We start from the raw sequence: 17,578 nt of genomic DNA on the forward strand, positions 1-17,578 counted from the left end.
GTTATCGTAAAGTAGCATAATACTTCTGAATTTGGATTACAAATGCTTGAGGCAAATGTTTTAGTTGTACTTATAGAGTTTCCTACTGATATTTCACTGAATCATAGAATTGTAAAATGGTTTGGGTTGGAAGGGACCTTAAAGATCATCTAGTTCCAAACCCCTGCCTTGGGTAGGGACACCTTCCACTAGACCAGGTTGCTCAAAGCCCCATCCAACCAAGCCTTGAACAATTCCAGGGATGGAGCACACACAACCTCTCTGGACAACCTGGTCCAGTGCCTCACTACCCTCACAGTGAAGAACTTCTTCCTTACATCTAATCTAAATCTACTCTCTTTCAGTTTAAAGCCATTACCCCTTGTCCTATCACTACATGCCCTTGAAAAAAGTCCCTCTGGCTTTTTTGTAGATCCCTTTAGGTACTGGAAGGCTGCTATAATGTCTCCCCAGAGCCTTCTCCAGACTATCTCTCCAGCCATCTCCAGATATCTATCCAGGCCAGCCCTCAGCCTGTCTTTATAGAGGAGGTGCTCCAGCCTTCATGGCCCTCCTCTGGACTCACTCCAACAGGTCCATGTCCTTCTTATGTTGGGGGCCCCAGAGCTGAATGCAGTACTCCTGGTGGGGTCTCATGAGAGTAGAGTAGAGTAGAGTAGAGTAGAGTAGAGTAGAGTAGAGTAGAGTAGAGCAGAGGGGGAGGATCACCTCCCTCGACCTGCTGATCACACTGCTTTTGATGCAGCCCCCAATACTGCTGGCTTTCTGGGCTGCGAGCACACTGCCAGGTCATGTTGAGCTTCTCATCAACCAACACCCCCAAGTTCTTCTCTACAGGGCTGCTCTCAATTCATCCCCTACCCAGCCTGTATTTGTGCTTGGGATTGCCTCGACCCTTGTGCAGGACCTTGCACTTAGCCTTGTTGAGCTTCATGAGGTCCACACAGGTACACCTCTCAAGCTTGTCCAAGTCCCTCTGGATGGCGGATCCCTTCCCTCCAGTGTGTCAGCTGCACCACACAGCTTGGTGTTGCTGGTAAACTTGCTGAGGGTGCACTCAATCTCACGGTCCGTGTCACTAACAGTGCTGGTCCCAGTACCATACCAACCCCTGATGAACACTCATCAGTGCTCTCCACTTGGACACTGAGCCATTGACCACAACTCTTTGAGTACAACCATACAGCCAACTCCTTATCCACCGAGTGGTCCATCCATCACATCCATGTCTCCCCAATTCAGAGACAAGGATGTCCTGTGGGACAGTGTCAGATGCTTTGCACATCTCCAGGTAGATAATGTCAGTTGTTCCTTCCTTATCTACCAATGCCGTAACCCTGTTGTAAAAGGCCATCAAATTTGTCAGGCACATAGTTTCCAGGAGGATCCACTCCATGATCTTGCCAGGCACAGAGATGAGACTCATTGGCCTGCAGTTCCCCAGGTCTTCGGTTTTTTCCTGTTTAAAAATGGGGGTTATGTTTCCCCTTTTCCAGTCAGCAGGAACTTCACTGGACTGCTGTGACTTCTCAAATATAATGGATAGTGGCTTAGCCACTTCATCCACCAGTGCCCCCAGGACCCAAAGATACATTTTATCAGGTCCTATGGACTTTTGCACCTTCAGGTTTCTTAGATGTTCTTGAATCTGATCTTTTCCTACAGTGGGCGGTTCTTCATTCTCCTGGTCCCTGCCTTTGCCTTCTGCAACTTGGACGGTGTGGCTGGAGCCCTTGCCAGTGAAGACTCGGGCAAAAAAGTCATTGAGTACCTCAGCTTCCTTCATATCCTGGGTAAGCAGGTCTCCCATTTCCTTCCAGAGAGGGCTCACATTCTCTCTAGTTTTGCTTTGATCACTGATGTACCTATAGAAGCTTTTCTTGTTCCCCTAGATGTCCTCGGCCAGAGTGAATTCTGTCAGGGCTTTAGCTTTGCAAACCTGATCCTTGGATGCTCAGACAATTTCTTTGTATTCCTCCCAGGCTACCTGTCCTTGCTTCCTTTCTGTGTTTGAGTTTGTCCAGGAGCTCCTTGTTCATCCATGCAGGCTTCCTGGCATTTTAACCTGACTTCCTCTTTGTTGGGATGCATCACTCCTGAGTTTGGAGGAGGTGATTCTTGAATATTAACCAGCTTTCCTAGGCTCAACTTCCCTCCAGGGATTTATCCCATGGTATTCTACAAAGCACATCCCTGAAGAAGCCGAGGTATTCTCTCCTGAAGTCCAAGATGTGAGCTTGCTGTACGCACTCCTCACTGCCTTAAGGATCTTGAACTCCACCATTTCATGATCACTGCAGCCAAGGTTGTCCCTGACCTTCACATTTCCCAGCAGACCCTCCTTGTTGGTGTGGACGAGGTCCAGCATAGCACCTCTCCTTGTTGGCTTCTCTGTCACTTGGAGAAGGAAGTTATCATCAGTGTGTCCCAGGAACCTCCTGGATTGCTTGTGCCCTGCTGTGTTGTCCCTCCAACAGATATCAGGGTCGTTGAAGTCCCCCATGAGGACCATGGCCTGTGAATGTGAGGCTGTTCCTATCTGTCTATAGAGGGCTTCATCCGTTCGGATTTCCTTGTCATGTGGCTGTAGCAGACCCCCACTAAAATGTCACCTGTCCCTGCTCTCCCTTTAATCCTGACCCATAAGCTCTCAATCAAGCAGCTCTTCATCCATCCCCTGGTGGATCTCCATGCACTCCAGCTGGTCACTGACATAGAGGACAACACCCCCTCCTTGTCTCCTGCCTGTCCTTCCTAAAGTTGAAGTAGTTCAGCAAAATTAGTCTTTGAAGTTTTATTTTTAATAAAAATTGAGTCTGGATGTATTTTGATTTAGGTATAAAATTAACTTAATGCTCACCATTCAAAACATTCCCACATATTAAGCATTCAGTGGAAATGAAGCTCTCATCCTACTGAAACTGTAATAGCTTTATGACCTGAATCTATATTCTGCTAGTACAAGTGTAAGAAGAATCAAAAATGTGCATGGCCACATGAAGCAAGAAGTCAAATTAAGTGTCCCTGCCTCCAGGTAACTGTCTGCTCCTTGATCTCGATCTCCCACAGTGAGGTCAGTTAGACAAAGCTTAATAACAAAGTGAACTCCAGTAAAGCAGGATGGCAAGAAGCAACAACAGGAGGTAAGAGAGATACTTATTCTGAAGTTCCAGAAGAAATCAATACAACAAATGGCTTGCTGACAAAAAAGGAGTAACATCTTTCTGCCACCTCCTAGCTCCTCTTCCATCTCTGCCCCCTAATCTTTTCTTACTTCCCTGCTACCAGCCATGCAATCTTTTCCCCTCCCTTGTACTGGCTCTGCCACTTTCAGGACCTTTCCTTAAGGGAATTCAACTCATTAAAGAAGGAGAAACTATCTACTTTTCTGCTGGGGAGTTTTCTATCATGTTGAGAGTTAATTTATAGAGGTATACAATAATTGCCTGACATCAAAATCTGTTAGAGCATACAGGACCAAATAGGAACAAAGGTAGAACTGCACCTTTTTCAGAACTAGTAAGCAATTCAATCTATTTATTCCAATGTACAGCACTGCACCTTTGAAAGAAGTTGGATTAAAGTGGAAGTGGTCAGTCATTAAATGGAGGAAATAAGTACATGATCAACATAAGAGGGAAGCTGTAAAAACACTCCATACAGAGGGATAAGAGAAGGTGAGAAGGAGAAAGGCAGAAAGGACTTTTATTTACTGAATGTGAAAGTAAAATTATTGAAAGCATTCTGGACCTACTGCATTTAAAGTAATTCTCAGTACAGTGTATTTCAAACTGTATGTAATAGGAAATTTCCTCTAAAATGCCCAAGCTAAGTGGACCATGGATTGTCATCTTCTGAATAAACAAGTACCATGTATATTCTAAAAATTGTAGGCAGCAACCTATACCATGCCTCTATCTCAGTGCCACAGACCCTGACCATACCGGTATCTTGCTAGACTTTCTGAGGTATCTCATAAGTACACCCACACAAAAAAATAAGACTTTGTGTCTTAAAATTCCTTTCCAGAGTATAAAAGTAATACTTACTATTAAATTTTGTTTCACACAATGTAGTTCAAACATAATGAAACTCAGACTTGCAACTACAGTAGAGATATCAGCTCTGTAGCGATCAGAGAACAAGTCAATACCAGGAATAAGCATACTTGCTTCATATTGTGCAAAGTCACAGTCAGATGTTGGATGTGGAAGAGAAGCTCTAAACAGGGTCTGAAAGTAATAATAATGAACTACTTGTGAAAAGATGTATAGCCATTAGTGAAACACTATAAAACTCCAACCTTTGAGACTCATAAATGATTTCATAAATGAAACTCAGTCAATGTGTTAAGTATCCAGTTGTTTCCAAATAAAACCATGAAAAATCCTTTTAGAGAAAAATGCTTTATTTGTGAACTTGGCAGAGAAGAAAAAAACTAGGCTGTAAATAGTCTAAGGACAGTATTTCATAGACCAAGCAAAAGAGAAAAACTAATCTAGGTGTAGAAAAAAAATCATTCCTCAGGAAGTACTCCCCAGGTATCTTCCTAAAGAGCCAATGGTGTTTCTCTCCGATTCCATGTCAAAGCATTCCAAATAAATCTCTGGAAACACTGCATAATTCTTAGATAATTCTTAGGGTAAGCCTCTGATCAGCAGACAGAAAGAACTTAATAATTGATTCAAACATCTCCATAATCAAGGAAAATGCATAGGAAAAATTTGTTGAGATGATTCTGGGGATGTGTTCCAACATTTCTTTACCTATCTGCAGATGTTTCATGAAAAATGTCTTCCATCAGAAGAAAAATCTTCTTATTTTCCCAACCAGCTAAGAAAGCTAGTTTGATTTTATTTAGCCTTAAGTCCTTGCCTTGCCATCACCTCAGCCATTGTTTATGGGAGAGTTACTGACTTCAAGGCCAGTTAAAAGCTAACTCCACCCTAGTTCCGCCTTTAACAGGGTCAGCTAGTACAGCTTAAATCATGCAACTTAAAACTGATGTGAACTTTAAGGAAGTAAATGTTCTTCCTTTAAAAGGAAGGAATGCTAACTGTGTCTGATGTTGGATATTCCTTCCCAATTGTGTTCATCTTGTTGTAATTAGCAATGATATGCTAGAGAAATAACATTTACATAGTCAGATCTGAGATATTAACAAGCCTAAAGCCTATACCAGAGGTGGAATTTAAATAATGTTATAAAAGCTTTCCAAACCAAGGAACAAATTATGGGCTTGAACTCACAAGGTACAGTGACAGTAATTGATTATATATTTCAAGACACCCTGCAAGCTGCTCCCATCTCAATATCAGACCCACTTCAGTCAAGTCACAATTATTTCTACCATTATACAACTGGAACAAATGCTTACTAGTATTTCTGTCATTAGAAGGAATCAAAATCATTCAGCTTTTTACCACCTGCATTTACAGTGCTAGAAGCTAGTTAAAATTCTTCTTTACCTTTGTTTCTTCAACTTGCTCTCCCTTTGCTGAACTTACTGAGGTTTTAAATGTGGCCTAGCACAGGTCACACAGTCACAACCATGGCTAGCATAAGTTGTTAGAAAGTGGCATTGGTTTGTTTTGGAAGCCAACTAACTTTCTGATGCTGTACTGGGATGAGTAAGCATTGATCCCAGTGGAGTATGTCTGGCAGAATACTTGCAGTTCCTCATCCTGTATCACTTTTGTTACTGGCATCTTAAAACTTCATTTTAAAAGTAAACTAAAACCCTTTTTTCCCTCTATAGTTGCTTTCTGAAAGTTTTCAAACCATTTAAATGATCTTATTTTCTTTGTAAATGAAACTAAATCATTTTGACTATCCTCTCTTTTTAGAGCAAACTTCTTACAGAGCTGAGATTTTAGTATTACAAACCAGTATCTTTCAATGCCAAAAACATTCAAAAATTTCTTTTTCTAAAGAGTCTGTTTCCTGGTTGAAAATTTATGACGATCTGTGAAGACCCTGTACAGATCTGACAAAGAGCACTGTGCTATTGTTGATGCCATCCAGCTCTTCCCTGCCTAATATTTTAGCCATCTTCACTTTTCAGTATTTCATTATTTCTCTGAGACACTAGCCTCTTATTGAAGTGATAATTTTTAGACTATAATACAGGAATAACATTAAAAACAGAGAATAAAAACATCTAATCTAATGTGCATAAATTGTCAACTACCTCTGCTCTCCAGTTTTCCTTTATAATCAAAATGGAAAGAGACATATTTTAATAGAAGGTTATTGAGATTTAAATTTTAGAAGCAATTTGCCAACTTTGTGAATTTCCACCTGAGACTGTATTCTTACCTTAAATAGTATAGCAGAAAAATAGCAGTATTTAGTTCTTAATCTTATCTTTGATGTTGTTGTATACCTAAAGTACAACAAATAATAAGAAATATGAATGTGCCCATCAGTATAAACTATTCAAGCTCTTTTTTAATCTAGTATAATAATGATAGCAACACAATCTAGATATTTTCCATATTGGAGAACAGTTGCCTGTTCCAAACAGCTGCCTGTTCTATAAATAGGTGCTCAGCCATGCCATGCAAAGGGAGAAGTGTTTGACTAAAGACATACCTAGATGAAGAGTGTTGCCTAGATTCTCTTTAAAGTTAAAGGAGAGAAACAGGCAATCTAAATGCAAAATTCACCTTGTACAAAACTAGAAAGATAAAGCAGGTCAAACAACTCACACCTTAAAAGTTTATTTCTTTTCATAAAGGAAGCATAAGATAACTAGCACTAGGACTTTCAAATGGTAGGTGTCTAGCTAGATTAAATGACTCCCACACAGTACCTCATCAGAGCATTAAACCATCCTGGTGGTGGGGTACTCCTCTGATCTACAATATTAGAAATCCTTTAATACAATATTGGTATCCTTTAATCTGCATTTTACAGCCTGAAACTAAGTTGCTCTAGAAAGAGCAACTCAAGAGAAATATGACTAACAGCCCAAGTCAGGTCTGAATAGAAAAGATCTGCCTGAGGGGAAAGCCAAGAGGATAGCTCTCTCCGCATCCCTGCCAGGACGTGGAATGGACATAGTAGTAGTAAAGGGATAATACACAGTGCAGCAAACATGTGCCACAAGCCCCTGTAAAAGCAGCTAGGGATTGGGTTTGGCTAATTGGACCTGAGACTGCACCACATCTCAGAAATAGAAGAGCTGTGGTTTAGAATCAACTTAAACTTAGTCTTTTTCCTCTTGGGTGATAATTTGGAGTGTGGCAATGCCATTTGATCCTAAAATACCCATGTTGATACTCTCAAAGCTACCCTAGTTTACAGATATTTTGCAGGGCTATTAATATGACCTGCTTCTCAGGTAAGACAGTTTACTCAGATGAAGCTCTGTCTTTTCATGGGTACAATGCTTCTAAGGTCATTGAGAGCTGGCTTAGGCATCTCTAAATTTTATATTTTGTACATTCTTATATAGAACAATACATTGAGGGATAGTGCAGAATTGCATCCATAGTGTTCTGCCAGCAGTCAAGGAGTAGTGGACAGAAATATTTATTGATGGTAGACTTTAATACAGTAATTCAAATTTCATTTAGTTGTAATTCACCAGAAAATGAGTACTTTAGGCAGTAAATCTGCCCTCGAGATACATTAATATTTAATATGAGCAATGACTTGGGAGATGTGGTATTTCAATTGAAAATCAATATGACTGTAAAATCCTTGTGCTTATGACTTTTTAGCATTTTGTTTTATTTCAGTGATCTCTCCATATAATATACAGCTGCAATTATGATCAAAGATGAACACTCAAGAAAAGGGAACAAATAATATTCTCCAAAAGAGCAACTTTCTTCCTGAAAGGAAAAGTTCCTTTGCTTTTTTATAGCTACTCATTAGTGTTTTTAAATTAATTTCAAGTTTCCTACTGTCCTAGAGGAGCAATTTGTTCAAAATATGAAAGAAGTACATATATAGATAAAATACTTACTGAGCTATTTTAGCCACTAAGACTGCTGCATGTAAACATCCCCAAACTCCAGCCTGAGAAAGAAACTTCTGACTAATATCAGTTGATCTTCCAACTGCAAAACAGTCTGTAGAATTTTTTGGAAGACCTAACTCTTGCCAGTTTTTAAGAGCATCAGCCATGTTAAGTGTTTCATCAAGGGCTTGACACCAACACTTAAAAGCAGCTCTGTAACACATAAAAATGGTCTCATCATATTGCTGACATTTTCCAAAGCGGAAGATAAGGCTCACTTCATTTTACCTTTATTGACTGAGATATAACTAATTCTGATTAGGCCAAAAACTGAAATACACTTTCTACAACACAAAAAGATAGCATTTCTGGTCAACAGACTTATTGGGACATATTAAAATTAAATTGTCAAGCAATATATACTATTTCTTAAAAACATACAGATGCTTAATTAATTTGCTTAATTGCAATTAGCTAGCTAAGAAAAATAAACAATTCTGTAAAAAAAGCCTCTCAAAATATAGCTAATAGTGAGTTAGAGGAAAGGAGTTATGTGGACTTGAGGACAGCACAAGAACCTACAAGACAGTTGAAGGGTATATGAATGCCAATCGAAAAAAATTAAACAATGCTCTTTTTTAATCCAATAACTCTGTACCTTTTGTTTCCAGCATAAAAGTGAAGATTTCCAAGTTCATGCAGAGCCTGAACCTTGAGGTCTCTCTGGTTGTTTATTTCAAGGATTCCTGTTATTTTTTAATCAGTTAGAAGAAAATATTGCCACATAATTAAATCAGTTACGGAATCTTGAACAAATTTTGCTTGAGAAGTAGACATGCATTCACATGTAATTCAGTGCATGAGTATTTTTTGAAAGATTTACTAGGCTTGTATATTTTATCTTCAAATGTATGATTCCTTATTTCTATTAACTTTAAAAACAGGAGTAGGATTTACTTATGGACCTCTTTACCTAAGCTTTTGTATTTTTATTTTTCAGACCTGTCAAATTTCAAGAGATAAACTGGGAAGCAGGCCATTTTCCCTGCTAAACAAAACTGCCTGCATACAGCACAGCAGCACTCTCCCTGGCTCATTTCTGGATCCCTTACTTCAAACAAAACCACTTACAGCATCTTTTGACCTGTGACACATCACCTATTTCGTCAGACAGCAAAAGCAGGTAATAATGCTGAGCTGTAACTGTATGAGTAAAGCCATACTAAAATGTAAGATGGAAGCCAAGCAACTAGGTCTCATATTCAAATGCACAGGATCAGAAAGGTCTGTTTGCCAGAAAAAAAACCTATCCTGGAATTAAAATTAATTTGCTAAACATTACAGCAGATTTTTAATTTGGGATTCACCAGTATAACACCAATGAAGTAATACTTTTTCATAAGATGAGATAACTGTAGAGGTTATGAACCAGCTAGTGTCTTGTTTAGGATCTAATACAAATTTTCTGAATCAACAGAAAGAAGGTTGGGTATTTCTGAAAATCAGCTTTCAGTTATAGCTGTTTGACAGAGGAAAATAACATTGGAATAAACATATATGAACACAGATAGGCAGAATGATATTACATCTTAGCTGTAAACAGAAATTTATGAAAAAAATTACCAATTGTTTGTTCATAGGAAGAGATAATTACTGAAAGCTGTGATTGTGGTATTGGCTTACTCTCAACCATACTGGAGAAATTAAATTTTTCTTGAGAAAGGTCACGTGGTGTTGGTAGAAACATCAGTTCAGCTCCCACACTAAATTCCAGCCTTCTATTTGAAGAGATATGGCTGCTGATTGCTCTTCCAGCATTTTCTAGGCCAGAAAAAGTGATTTATATGATCAGTTTGGAAAAGTATTATGCTATTTCCAGCACTACAAATATTTCCACGCCACATTACTCAAATATACAATTCCCGTGTACCCTATTTTTATCTGGTTTCCTATGCTACAATTCTGTCCATGTGTCTCCTAATTAAACTCATTGGACATATCTCATTGGTCAGTGCAACCAAATGAAAATATGTGCTCTGTTAGAGAAAATAAACTTGGGAAGATGCGGCAGCCAGTCCCTTGACAGAGGTTTGGTTGCAGACAGACAATTGACACAGCTGCATGAAAAAAAATTTGTCATCCAACCATGAGACACAAATCATAGGAAACTGGGCTTAGAGCTTGTGCTTACAGAACTTCATATATAACTCTATATTCTATTTTTTCCTAATTGTCAATAAAAAATAAAACTTTAATTAAAAAAAATCTATTCCTTTCACTTTTTACTATTTTGACTGCATACACACTTTATTGAGAAACCCTTGAGTAAATAACTCACCTTGTGTGTGTGCAAGAAATAATGAAAGTAGTTTTCTGCTGTGTCTCAGTGCTCTGCTGTGATATTTAGATTTTTGTAGAGTTTCTCTAAAACATTTCAGTGTATCATTCACATCAAGAGGTACATAAACTAGGGCTTTTACTCGACTGCGATCTAAGAGGAATTAATAATTATGGAGAACAATTTTGCATTACATAAATATATACTTTTAGTAAATCATGCTGCAAAACATGTATTTGGACAAGTCAATAACTTCAAAACTGAAATATATTAACGTAATTGTCACCTGTGTTTCCTGTTGAATTATGAATTAAAGCAAAATTATTGACTACCAGGAACACTTCTGAGCATTCATATCTTTTTCAGTGTTACATTTTAGTTGTCACATGACATCTATATTCCCTGAATTCCATCTGCTCTGGGCATGCCCCAGCTCAGCAATCTGCTCTGAATTCTAGAATCTGAAGTCTGGAAAAAAATCTTTTACTACAACTGTTGATCCTATTTACTATAATTACCGTAGCTTCTATGTACCAAACCTGTGAGTTGGCATGCTCTCTCCTCTGAATGCATAATATTATCTATTTCTCTTACATACAGCATTATTTATTGTTTGATGACCTTCCTTAGCTGAATTCAACACAAGGTCTGGTGTGCAATGCGTTAACATATCTGTGATACGAAGAACCATGCTTTACAAACTTCCATTAATGACTATAACATGATCCTGACTGAAAAGAACAACTGTGGGTAAAAGAGGTGTTTTGTCATTTTATATTTCACTTCAGTTTTTCTATTGATTCTACTGATAACAGTGCAGGTTCACATTAACTTCTGGGTATATTGCTGGATATCCTACAATACTGAAGGAAAACTGGACAAACTCAACATTCTGTAGGTCATCTGGTATCTGGATGACAACTACATTTCTCTGCTTTCAGATATAGTCTGAATATATTTGGAAAGGTCTTGACAACATTACTGTCCATCCAAAATATCAATAATAATTTGAAGACAAAACTGAGTTTATATTAAAAGAAACAGATTAAAGGAGCAGTGGAAGACCTATGATAAGGAGGAAAAAAAATTATCCAGTGTGAAAAAAAGGAAAGGTGTTCTGACCTGTATAATCATTTTTCATCTCAGGATAGAAAAAGCGTCCAGGAAAAATCTCTTCACTAGAAGAACGGGCAACAGGCAGCTGTAATTTCTGCCCTATGTAGTTTCTGCAGCTCATCTAAAAAGTAAGTTTTGTTTCATAACTGAATAATATTCAGATAAATCAATGTTTGGTGCTTAAAGTTAAGAATCTAAATACTCAGTCGTGATAAAATAAGAGAGGACTTATTTACAAAGACTCCAATGACCCATAACTAGTACCCTTGTCAGGAAGAGGTGAAACATTCACAACACCTAAATATTGGATATAACATATAAGTGTTTAGAGGTTAATGAATTAAACTTGTATCTTATTTGGTATTTGCCATAATCATGAGCAACTCATTGATGTTCAGCAAATATTCCACCTTTCTTTGCCTGGATAAATGCATGCTTGCAAAGAACCTGTCAGTGTAAGTATGCCTAAAGAGCACACCACCTGTAAAGCACAATGCAATGCTGCATAGGGGTATACAAAATAGCTCTAAGCAAATAACAGCAGCAGTCTAACCCTGTCAGAGAAGCAAACTTCCAGACTTCTATAAAGGGCTAATCCAGCACAGACATTTTATTTTGCTAATGTAACTACACCACTTCAGAAGCCAAAGAACCACTCCAGAGTTAGTTCTAGACACTTTAAATGGCACTGCATTGTGAAATGTAGCCATACCCTCCAAATTTCTAACTTGATGATGTCTTTTTTGAACAATCCTTATTAATATTAACTAACATTAGTCTTTATTCTGTAAATTGTCTTTAAAAACTATGATTACTTTCCCACATTGCTCAGATTACAGTGGTATGTGGTGGTTTGCCACACTGCCCTTTTTTAGACAAAGGACTATGTTCTGACCAGCAGGGCCTGAAAGAAGTCAGCAGGAAGCAGCCTTAGAGAGACAAGATAGAGCACCTTAGCTGCCCTGTGCAAGCCAGGAGTGCCTTCTGAGTCCCTGCAAGCCCTGGGCAGCAGTGTGCTGCCTCTAGGCAAGGCAGTGCCTGATGAACCCCAGGTTCATGTTCAAAACAAATCCCTCTGGAATTCCAAACCCCACTTACACCCCTCTTCTTCAAGTCCTGTGTTTATATTAGTAATAGAAACATATTAAAAATATCAACCATGTGACTGACTTTAGAAAAACTTCTTAGAAATTAATCTTATGTTAAAAAAAAGGAAAATCCCAATTTTTAATAGCTAATTCCATGAAAAATTTCCAAGTGGAAATGTCAGTTTAATGAATATGTAGAGCCATGGCTTTTAATGAGAGGAACTTGCTGAGCAGCTTAGGTGGTTCTTGTTGGTGATCAAATTTTTCAAATTTTTTTTATTGGTATTGTGTTTGGGTAAGGCAATTTGATTAATTTTGGTCTTTAGGAGCAGTGTTTCAATGCAGAAACAAAGCAATCTCTTTGTACCTAATTTTAATTAATCACAAAGATTGAGCAATATCCAAATAAATGTTTTCAGGTTAAAAGACTAAAGAAGTAAAATGAAATTAGATTTAGGGTCATAATATGGAATGGGTACATTATGCATGGAAGAAATGTTCTCTGGGTCATCAAGTCTAGACCTCTGGTGCTGCTGGAATCAAGTCATATAAGCCTTTTCATGCACTTCAATCATGTTTATTAATTTATTATAATTTACTATTTGTGAACATTATGAAAAAACATATTGATCTAATCAGGGAAAGTATTTCTCCATATTTAGGTCACATTAAGAATCAGTGCCCAAAAAAGAAATCTATCGTTCACCTTATGTGCATTATCAGACAGATATTTTATGAAGTGAGATTCATGGATGTATGGGCCACTGAATTTCTGTATCCTTTCCAGCAGCTGCCTCTGAGCATACACCAGCAGCGGACTCACTTGTTCTGTGTATCTCTCACTGAAAAAAAAGCAAAGTATAGTAATTAAGCAAAATAACAGTATATTTAACTATATAATGTTGCTTTCTAGTTTCTGTTAGAGTTGGTGAAACTTACTGTGTGAATATGTTAAATTGTACAGCTATGTGAACCAGTGCTTCCCACTTCTGCATTTGATATAACAATTCTACTGTTTTAAGAATCAGATTACATATCCATTTCAAGTCAACCACATTCACATCATCCAGGGGAGACTGTGGATGGAGATTAGAACCACCATTCTCATCCATAATACCTCCTAAACAACTGGGAATGCAGAAGTCTCCTTCAGGATCCACAATCTACAGTAAAGAAACATTATTCCAACAGTTATTTTCAAAGTTGTTTTTAGGACAAATCAAATTATAAAGATTAGAAAATACTGTAATCTTCTAAGAACTTGTTACAGAGAATAACTTGGAGATATCAGAATATAATGCAAGAGAAAGAAAACTATTTCTACTGAAGATATGATAATAAAGAGTATACTGTCTTAATACAAACAATTTTTACCTTAAGAGACCTGCTTGCTTGTAGTTCAGTTACCATGTCAATGATCATGTCTGATGCCAAATAAAATGGCAACCAGATGGTGTTCCTAATAAAACCTTGGTTAATAGGAAATGCATCCATATGGGAATGTGAATGGTTAGCAATCAGTTGTAATTCTTGAGTATAGTTCCAAAGTTCTCGACAGGCGTTCTGAAGCAATGTCCAGTGGCCACCACGGTGAGCAAGAACCTATGCATATAATTCAAAAGACAATTAAACTTTGGAAACACAGAAATTATAAGCTTCATTCTTTTATTGCAAAGCTTAGGTATAAATAATCTTTCAAAGTTACAGTCTGCTGGGTTCGTGTGTGTGGTGGGGGTTTTTGATAGCTGGGAAGGGGGCTATAGTGGTGGCCCCCTGTGAGAAGCTTCTCAAAGCTCCCCCAGCTCCAAGTCAGATCCACCTCTGGCCAAGGCCAAGCCATTTAGCAATGCTGGGACTCTGCAATAATGTATTAAAGAAGGGGAACCTGGGAGGATTTGTGAGGAGTTGTAAGGAGGACTTGTGAGGAGGAGACCTATGTGAACCTATGGTCACACCTGTAATCAGCACTGGTGAGGCCGCACCTCGATTCCTGTGTTCAATTTTGGGCCCCTCACTACAAAAAGGACATTGAATTACTCGAGCGTGTCCAGAGAAGGGCAACGAAGCTGGTGCAGGGTCTGGAGCACAGGTCGTATGGGGAGAGGCTGAGGGAACTGGGGGTGTTTAGTCTGGAGAAGAGGAGGCTGAGGGGAGACCTCATCGCCCTCTACAGCTGCCTGAAAGGAGGGTGCAGAGACCTGGGGATGAGTCTCTTTAACGAAGTAACAAGCGATAGGACAAGAGGGAATGGCCTCAAATTGCACCAGGGAAGGTTTAGACTGGATATTAGGAAGCATTTCTTTCCAGAATGGGTTGTTAGGTGTTGGAATGGGCTGCCCAGGGCAGTGGTGGATTCTCCATCCCTGGAGGTGTTTAAGAGTCGGGTTGACATAGTGCTGAGGGATCTGCTGTAGTTGAGAACAGTCAGTGTGAGGTTAATGGTTGCACTAAATCATCTTCAAGGTCTTTTCCAACCTAGATGATTCTGTGATTCTGTGAACACAGAGGTCAATGGAAGAAAGGAGGAGTAAGGGGGGGAAGTGTGCCGGTGCCCCTGCAGCCCATAGTGAGACAGCAGGTTGTCCCCTAATTCCCACAGAGGTCACTGGTGAAGCAGACGCCGACCTGCAGCCCATGGAGGACCCTATGCTGGAGCAGGTGACTGAGCCTGAAGAAGGCTGGTACTCTGTGGGAAGAAGCTCCCACTGTTGTAGTTGGGTGCTGGGAGGACTGCAACACACAGTGGGAACCCACACTGGAGCATCTCAGAAGAGTTGTAGCCGTGGAAGGACTGTCTGCCATGAGAGGGACACCACACTGGAGCAGAGGAAGAGTGTGAGGAGTCCTTCCCTGAGGACTGTACCCCCCCTGACTGTACCCCCCTGACTGTACCTCCCCCTGACTGTACCCCCCTTTCCCTGACCCCCTGTGCTGCTGGAGAGGAGAGAAGGTAGTGAAATCAAGGAGCAAAGCTGAGCCCAGGAAGAATGGAGGGTGGGGGAAGGTGTTTTTAAGATGTGGTAATGTTTCTCACTGTCCTACTGTTAAGTGTTGTTAGTGTCTGAATTAAAGTGATGTTCTTTTTCTTCCCCTAAGCAGTCTGTCTTTTTCCCATGACCATAATGGGGGAGTCATCTCTCCCTGTCCTTGTCTCGATTCATAAGCCTTTTTGCTTTATTTTCTCCTTCCCATTCCTGAGGGAAAAGAGGTGAGTGAGTGGCTGCATGGCACTCTGGGCTCAAACCACAATACAGTCTATGAATCATCCTTAATAACAGATCATTCAATATTTCAATTTATATAAAGCATTATAGAACCTCAATTAGGAAATTTTCATAAAGGCACTAACTTATAATTGAATTTAATTGTTGCTTTTTGTGTGCTAAGCGATAAAAATTAATTCACACCACCTATACATGTGGGTTTTTTTGGTTTTAGAAGGGTTTATGGGAAGAGTAGTCAGTCTGCATTTCCTTTCAATCACTGGTCCTTCTGTTTATACTACCAAGGCATTCACTAGGACCCATAAAGGGAAAGGTAAGTCTGCCAAGTATTTTCAGAAAGATTTAACAAACATGAGAAGGAAAGTTACAAAGACTAAATGAAAAATAAAACATTCATATAATTTGTTGTATGTTTGATAGAAATATACACTATGATAGGTGATATGTCTGACATTTTATATACTATACTTGGACATTTTGCAGAAGATGAGAAATCATTGCTTTTTCCCATCAAATTTTTTTGAAGTATTGTAATGCAATGCTTAGTAATAAAATATTTAATAAGAAAGCATATCTTACCACCGCTCTTCTTAAATGCAAAAAGATTTTTGTAAAATGTTCCAGTAAAGTGGTATTTGACAGAAACTGGTTGTATTCTTTGGGGGAATGAGAGACAGATATTTCTGTATCGTTTGTTGTTTGAGTTTGAGAAGTATGAGAAGTATCTCTTCCACTCAGTTTAATGCTGTGCTCAGAAGATTTATCTGTACCTGAAGACAAAAAGTTCAGTAGTTAAAAATGAATTAAAGTTCTCAAAAAGAAAAAAATACTATCAAGCAGCTAGGATTTTCCTGTGGCAGCTAAATACTTAAATGTTAGGAAATGCCAGTGTTAAGGTTATCATATTTATAAGGTTATGATATTTAAAAGATAAGATGCTTTTACTTAAGCACTGGAAAAAGCAAGGATAAAGAAAACTTTGACCAAAATTATAATGTGTACCAAATAGTTTTCAGCCTCAAAGCCAAAAGACAACCCTCACAGAAGGGAATTTTAGGAAGAAATCACCAGGTGGCAAGCTCCCAAGAACCTTTCTGAAACGGAGGCCTCTTAAAAGGAGAAGTTAGGAAGAAGGAAAAATTTCTGACAAATTCTGTGGTATGTGTAGAACTGCTTCATTATTTTATTCAATATCAAATATCCTCCAAGGGGAAACACAAAGGTTCATGGTAGTGGGATACTGTAATATATGAGCTATAGGTTTCAGGCAGAAGCCGATTTCAAGCTAAACAGTATTTGCACTCTATGGCAAACTACACACTTCATTAAATTCTTTCATTCAGAATTGCTGCAAAGGCTAGGAGGTAGTAAACAGGATTTTCATTAGTTTTCAGCAACTTTCAGTGACTCTGTTCTCAGTAACTTGTTACCATCAAGACAAAAGAGTATTAACTAAAAGTAAGCTGTTGCAAAGAGAACCAATTAATTCAACTGCTAGTTTTTGTCACACCTCCTTGGAAAAGGCAGAGAGGATGGTTGATTCCTAGGGAACTCCTACATTGAATGATTGGAGAAATTTGCTCTCTACAGCTGTGGCAAAAATGTGTTCCCTGAAGTGCCATTGAAAAGATCGGGCTTGTGGCTTCTTGAACTTACGGTGGCTAGGCAGACTACTTTGCATTGACTTGTATGTTATCACCAAAGTCTGAGGTAATCAAAGTCCTATATTTCACAATTATTACAAACAGGAGCCTTCCGACTCCTACTGAAACCTCAAAGGGTATTATTGAAAATAGCTGGGATAAGAGAACTGTCAAACGTTAAAGACAGAGAATTGCAGTAG

At 38.7% G+C, this 17,578-nt stretch overlaps 1 protein-coding gene across 1 annotated transcript in view; it reads right to left on the reverse strand.

Moving 5' to 3' along the window:
• CFAP54 (cilia and flagella associated protein 54) overlaps window positions 1–17,578 on the reverse strand; it is a 121,560-nt gene that overhangs the window by 40,954 nt on the left and 63,028 nt on the right. The window contains exons 36-46 of the mRNA XM_074901471.1: window positions 16,315–16,505; window positions 13,886–14,113; window positions 13,451–13,674; window positions 13,218–13,353; window positions 11,430–11,544; window positions 10,308–10,460; window positions 9,593–9,790; window positions 8,628–8,715; window positions 7,976–8,182; window positions 6,319–6,385; window positions 4,050–4,232 (exon numbers count right to left, since the gene is read on the reverse strand). Coding sequence (XP_074757572.1) covers window positions 4,050–4,232; window positions 6,319–6,385; window positions 7,976–8,182; window positions 8,628–8,715; window positions 9,593–9,790; window positions 10,308–10,460; window positions 11,430–11,544; window positions 13,218–13,353; window positions 13,451–13,674; window positions 13,886–14,113; window positions 16,315–16,505 — 1,790 coding nt within the window. The remainder of the gene's footprint in view (window positions 1–4,049; window positions 4,233–6,318; window positions 6,386–7,975; window positions 8,183–8,627; window positions 8,716–9,592; window positions 9,791–10,307; window positions 10,461–11,429; window positions 11,545–13,217; window positions 13,354–13,450; window positions 13,675–13,885; window positions 14,114–16,314; window positions 16,506–17,578) is intronic.

This window comes from Athene noctua, chromosome 3 (assembly GCF_965140245.1).
Source record: "Athene noctua chromosome 3, bAthNoc1.hap1.1, whole genome shotgun sequence".
NCBI classification, from domain to species: domain Eukaryota; kingdom Metazoa; phylum Chordata; class Aves; order Strigiformes; family Strigidae; genus Athene; species Athene noctua.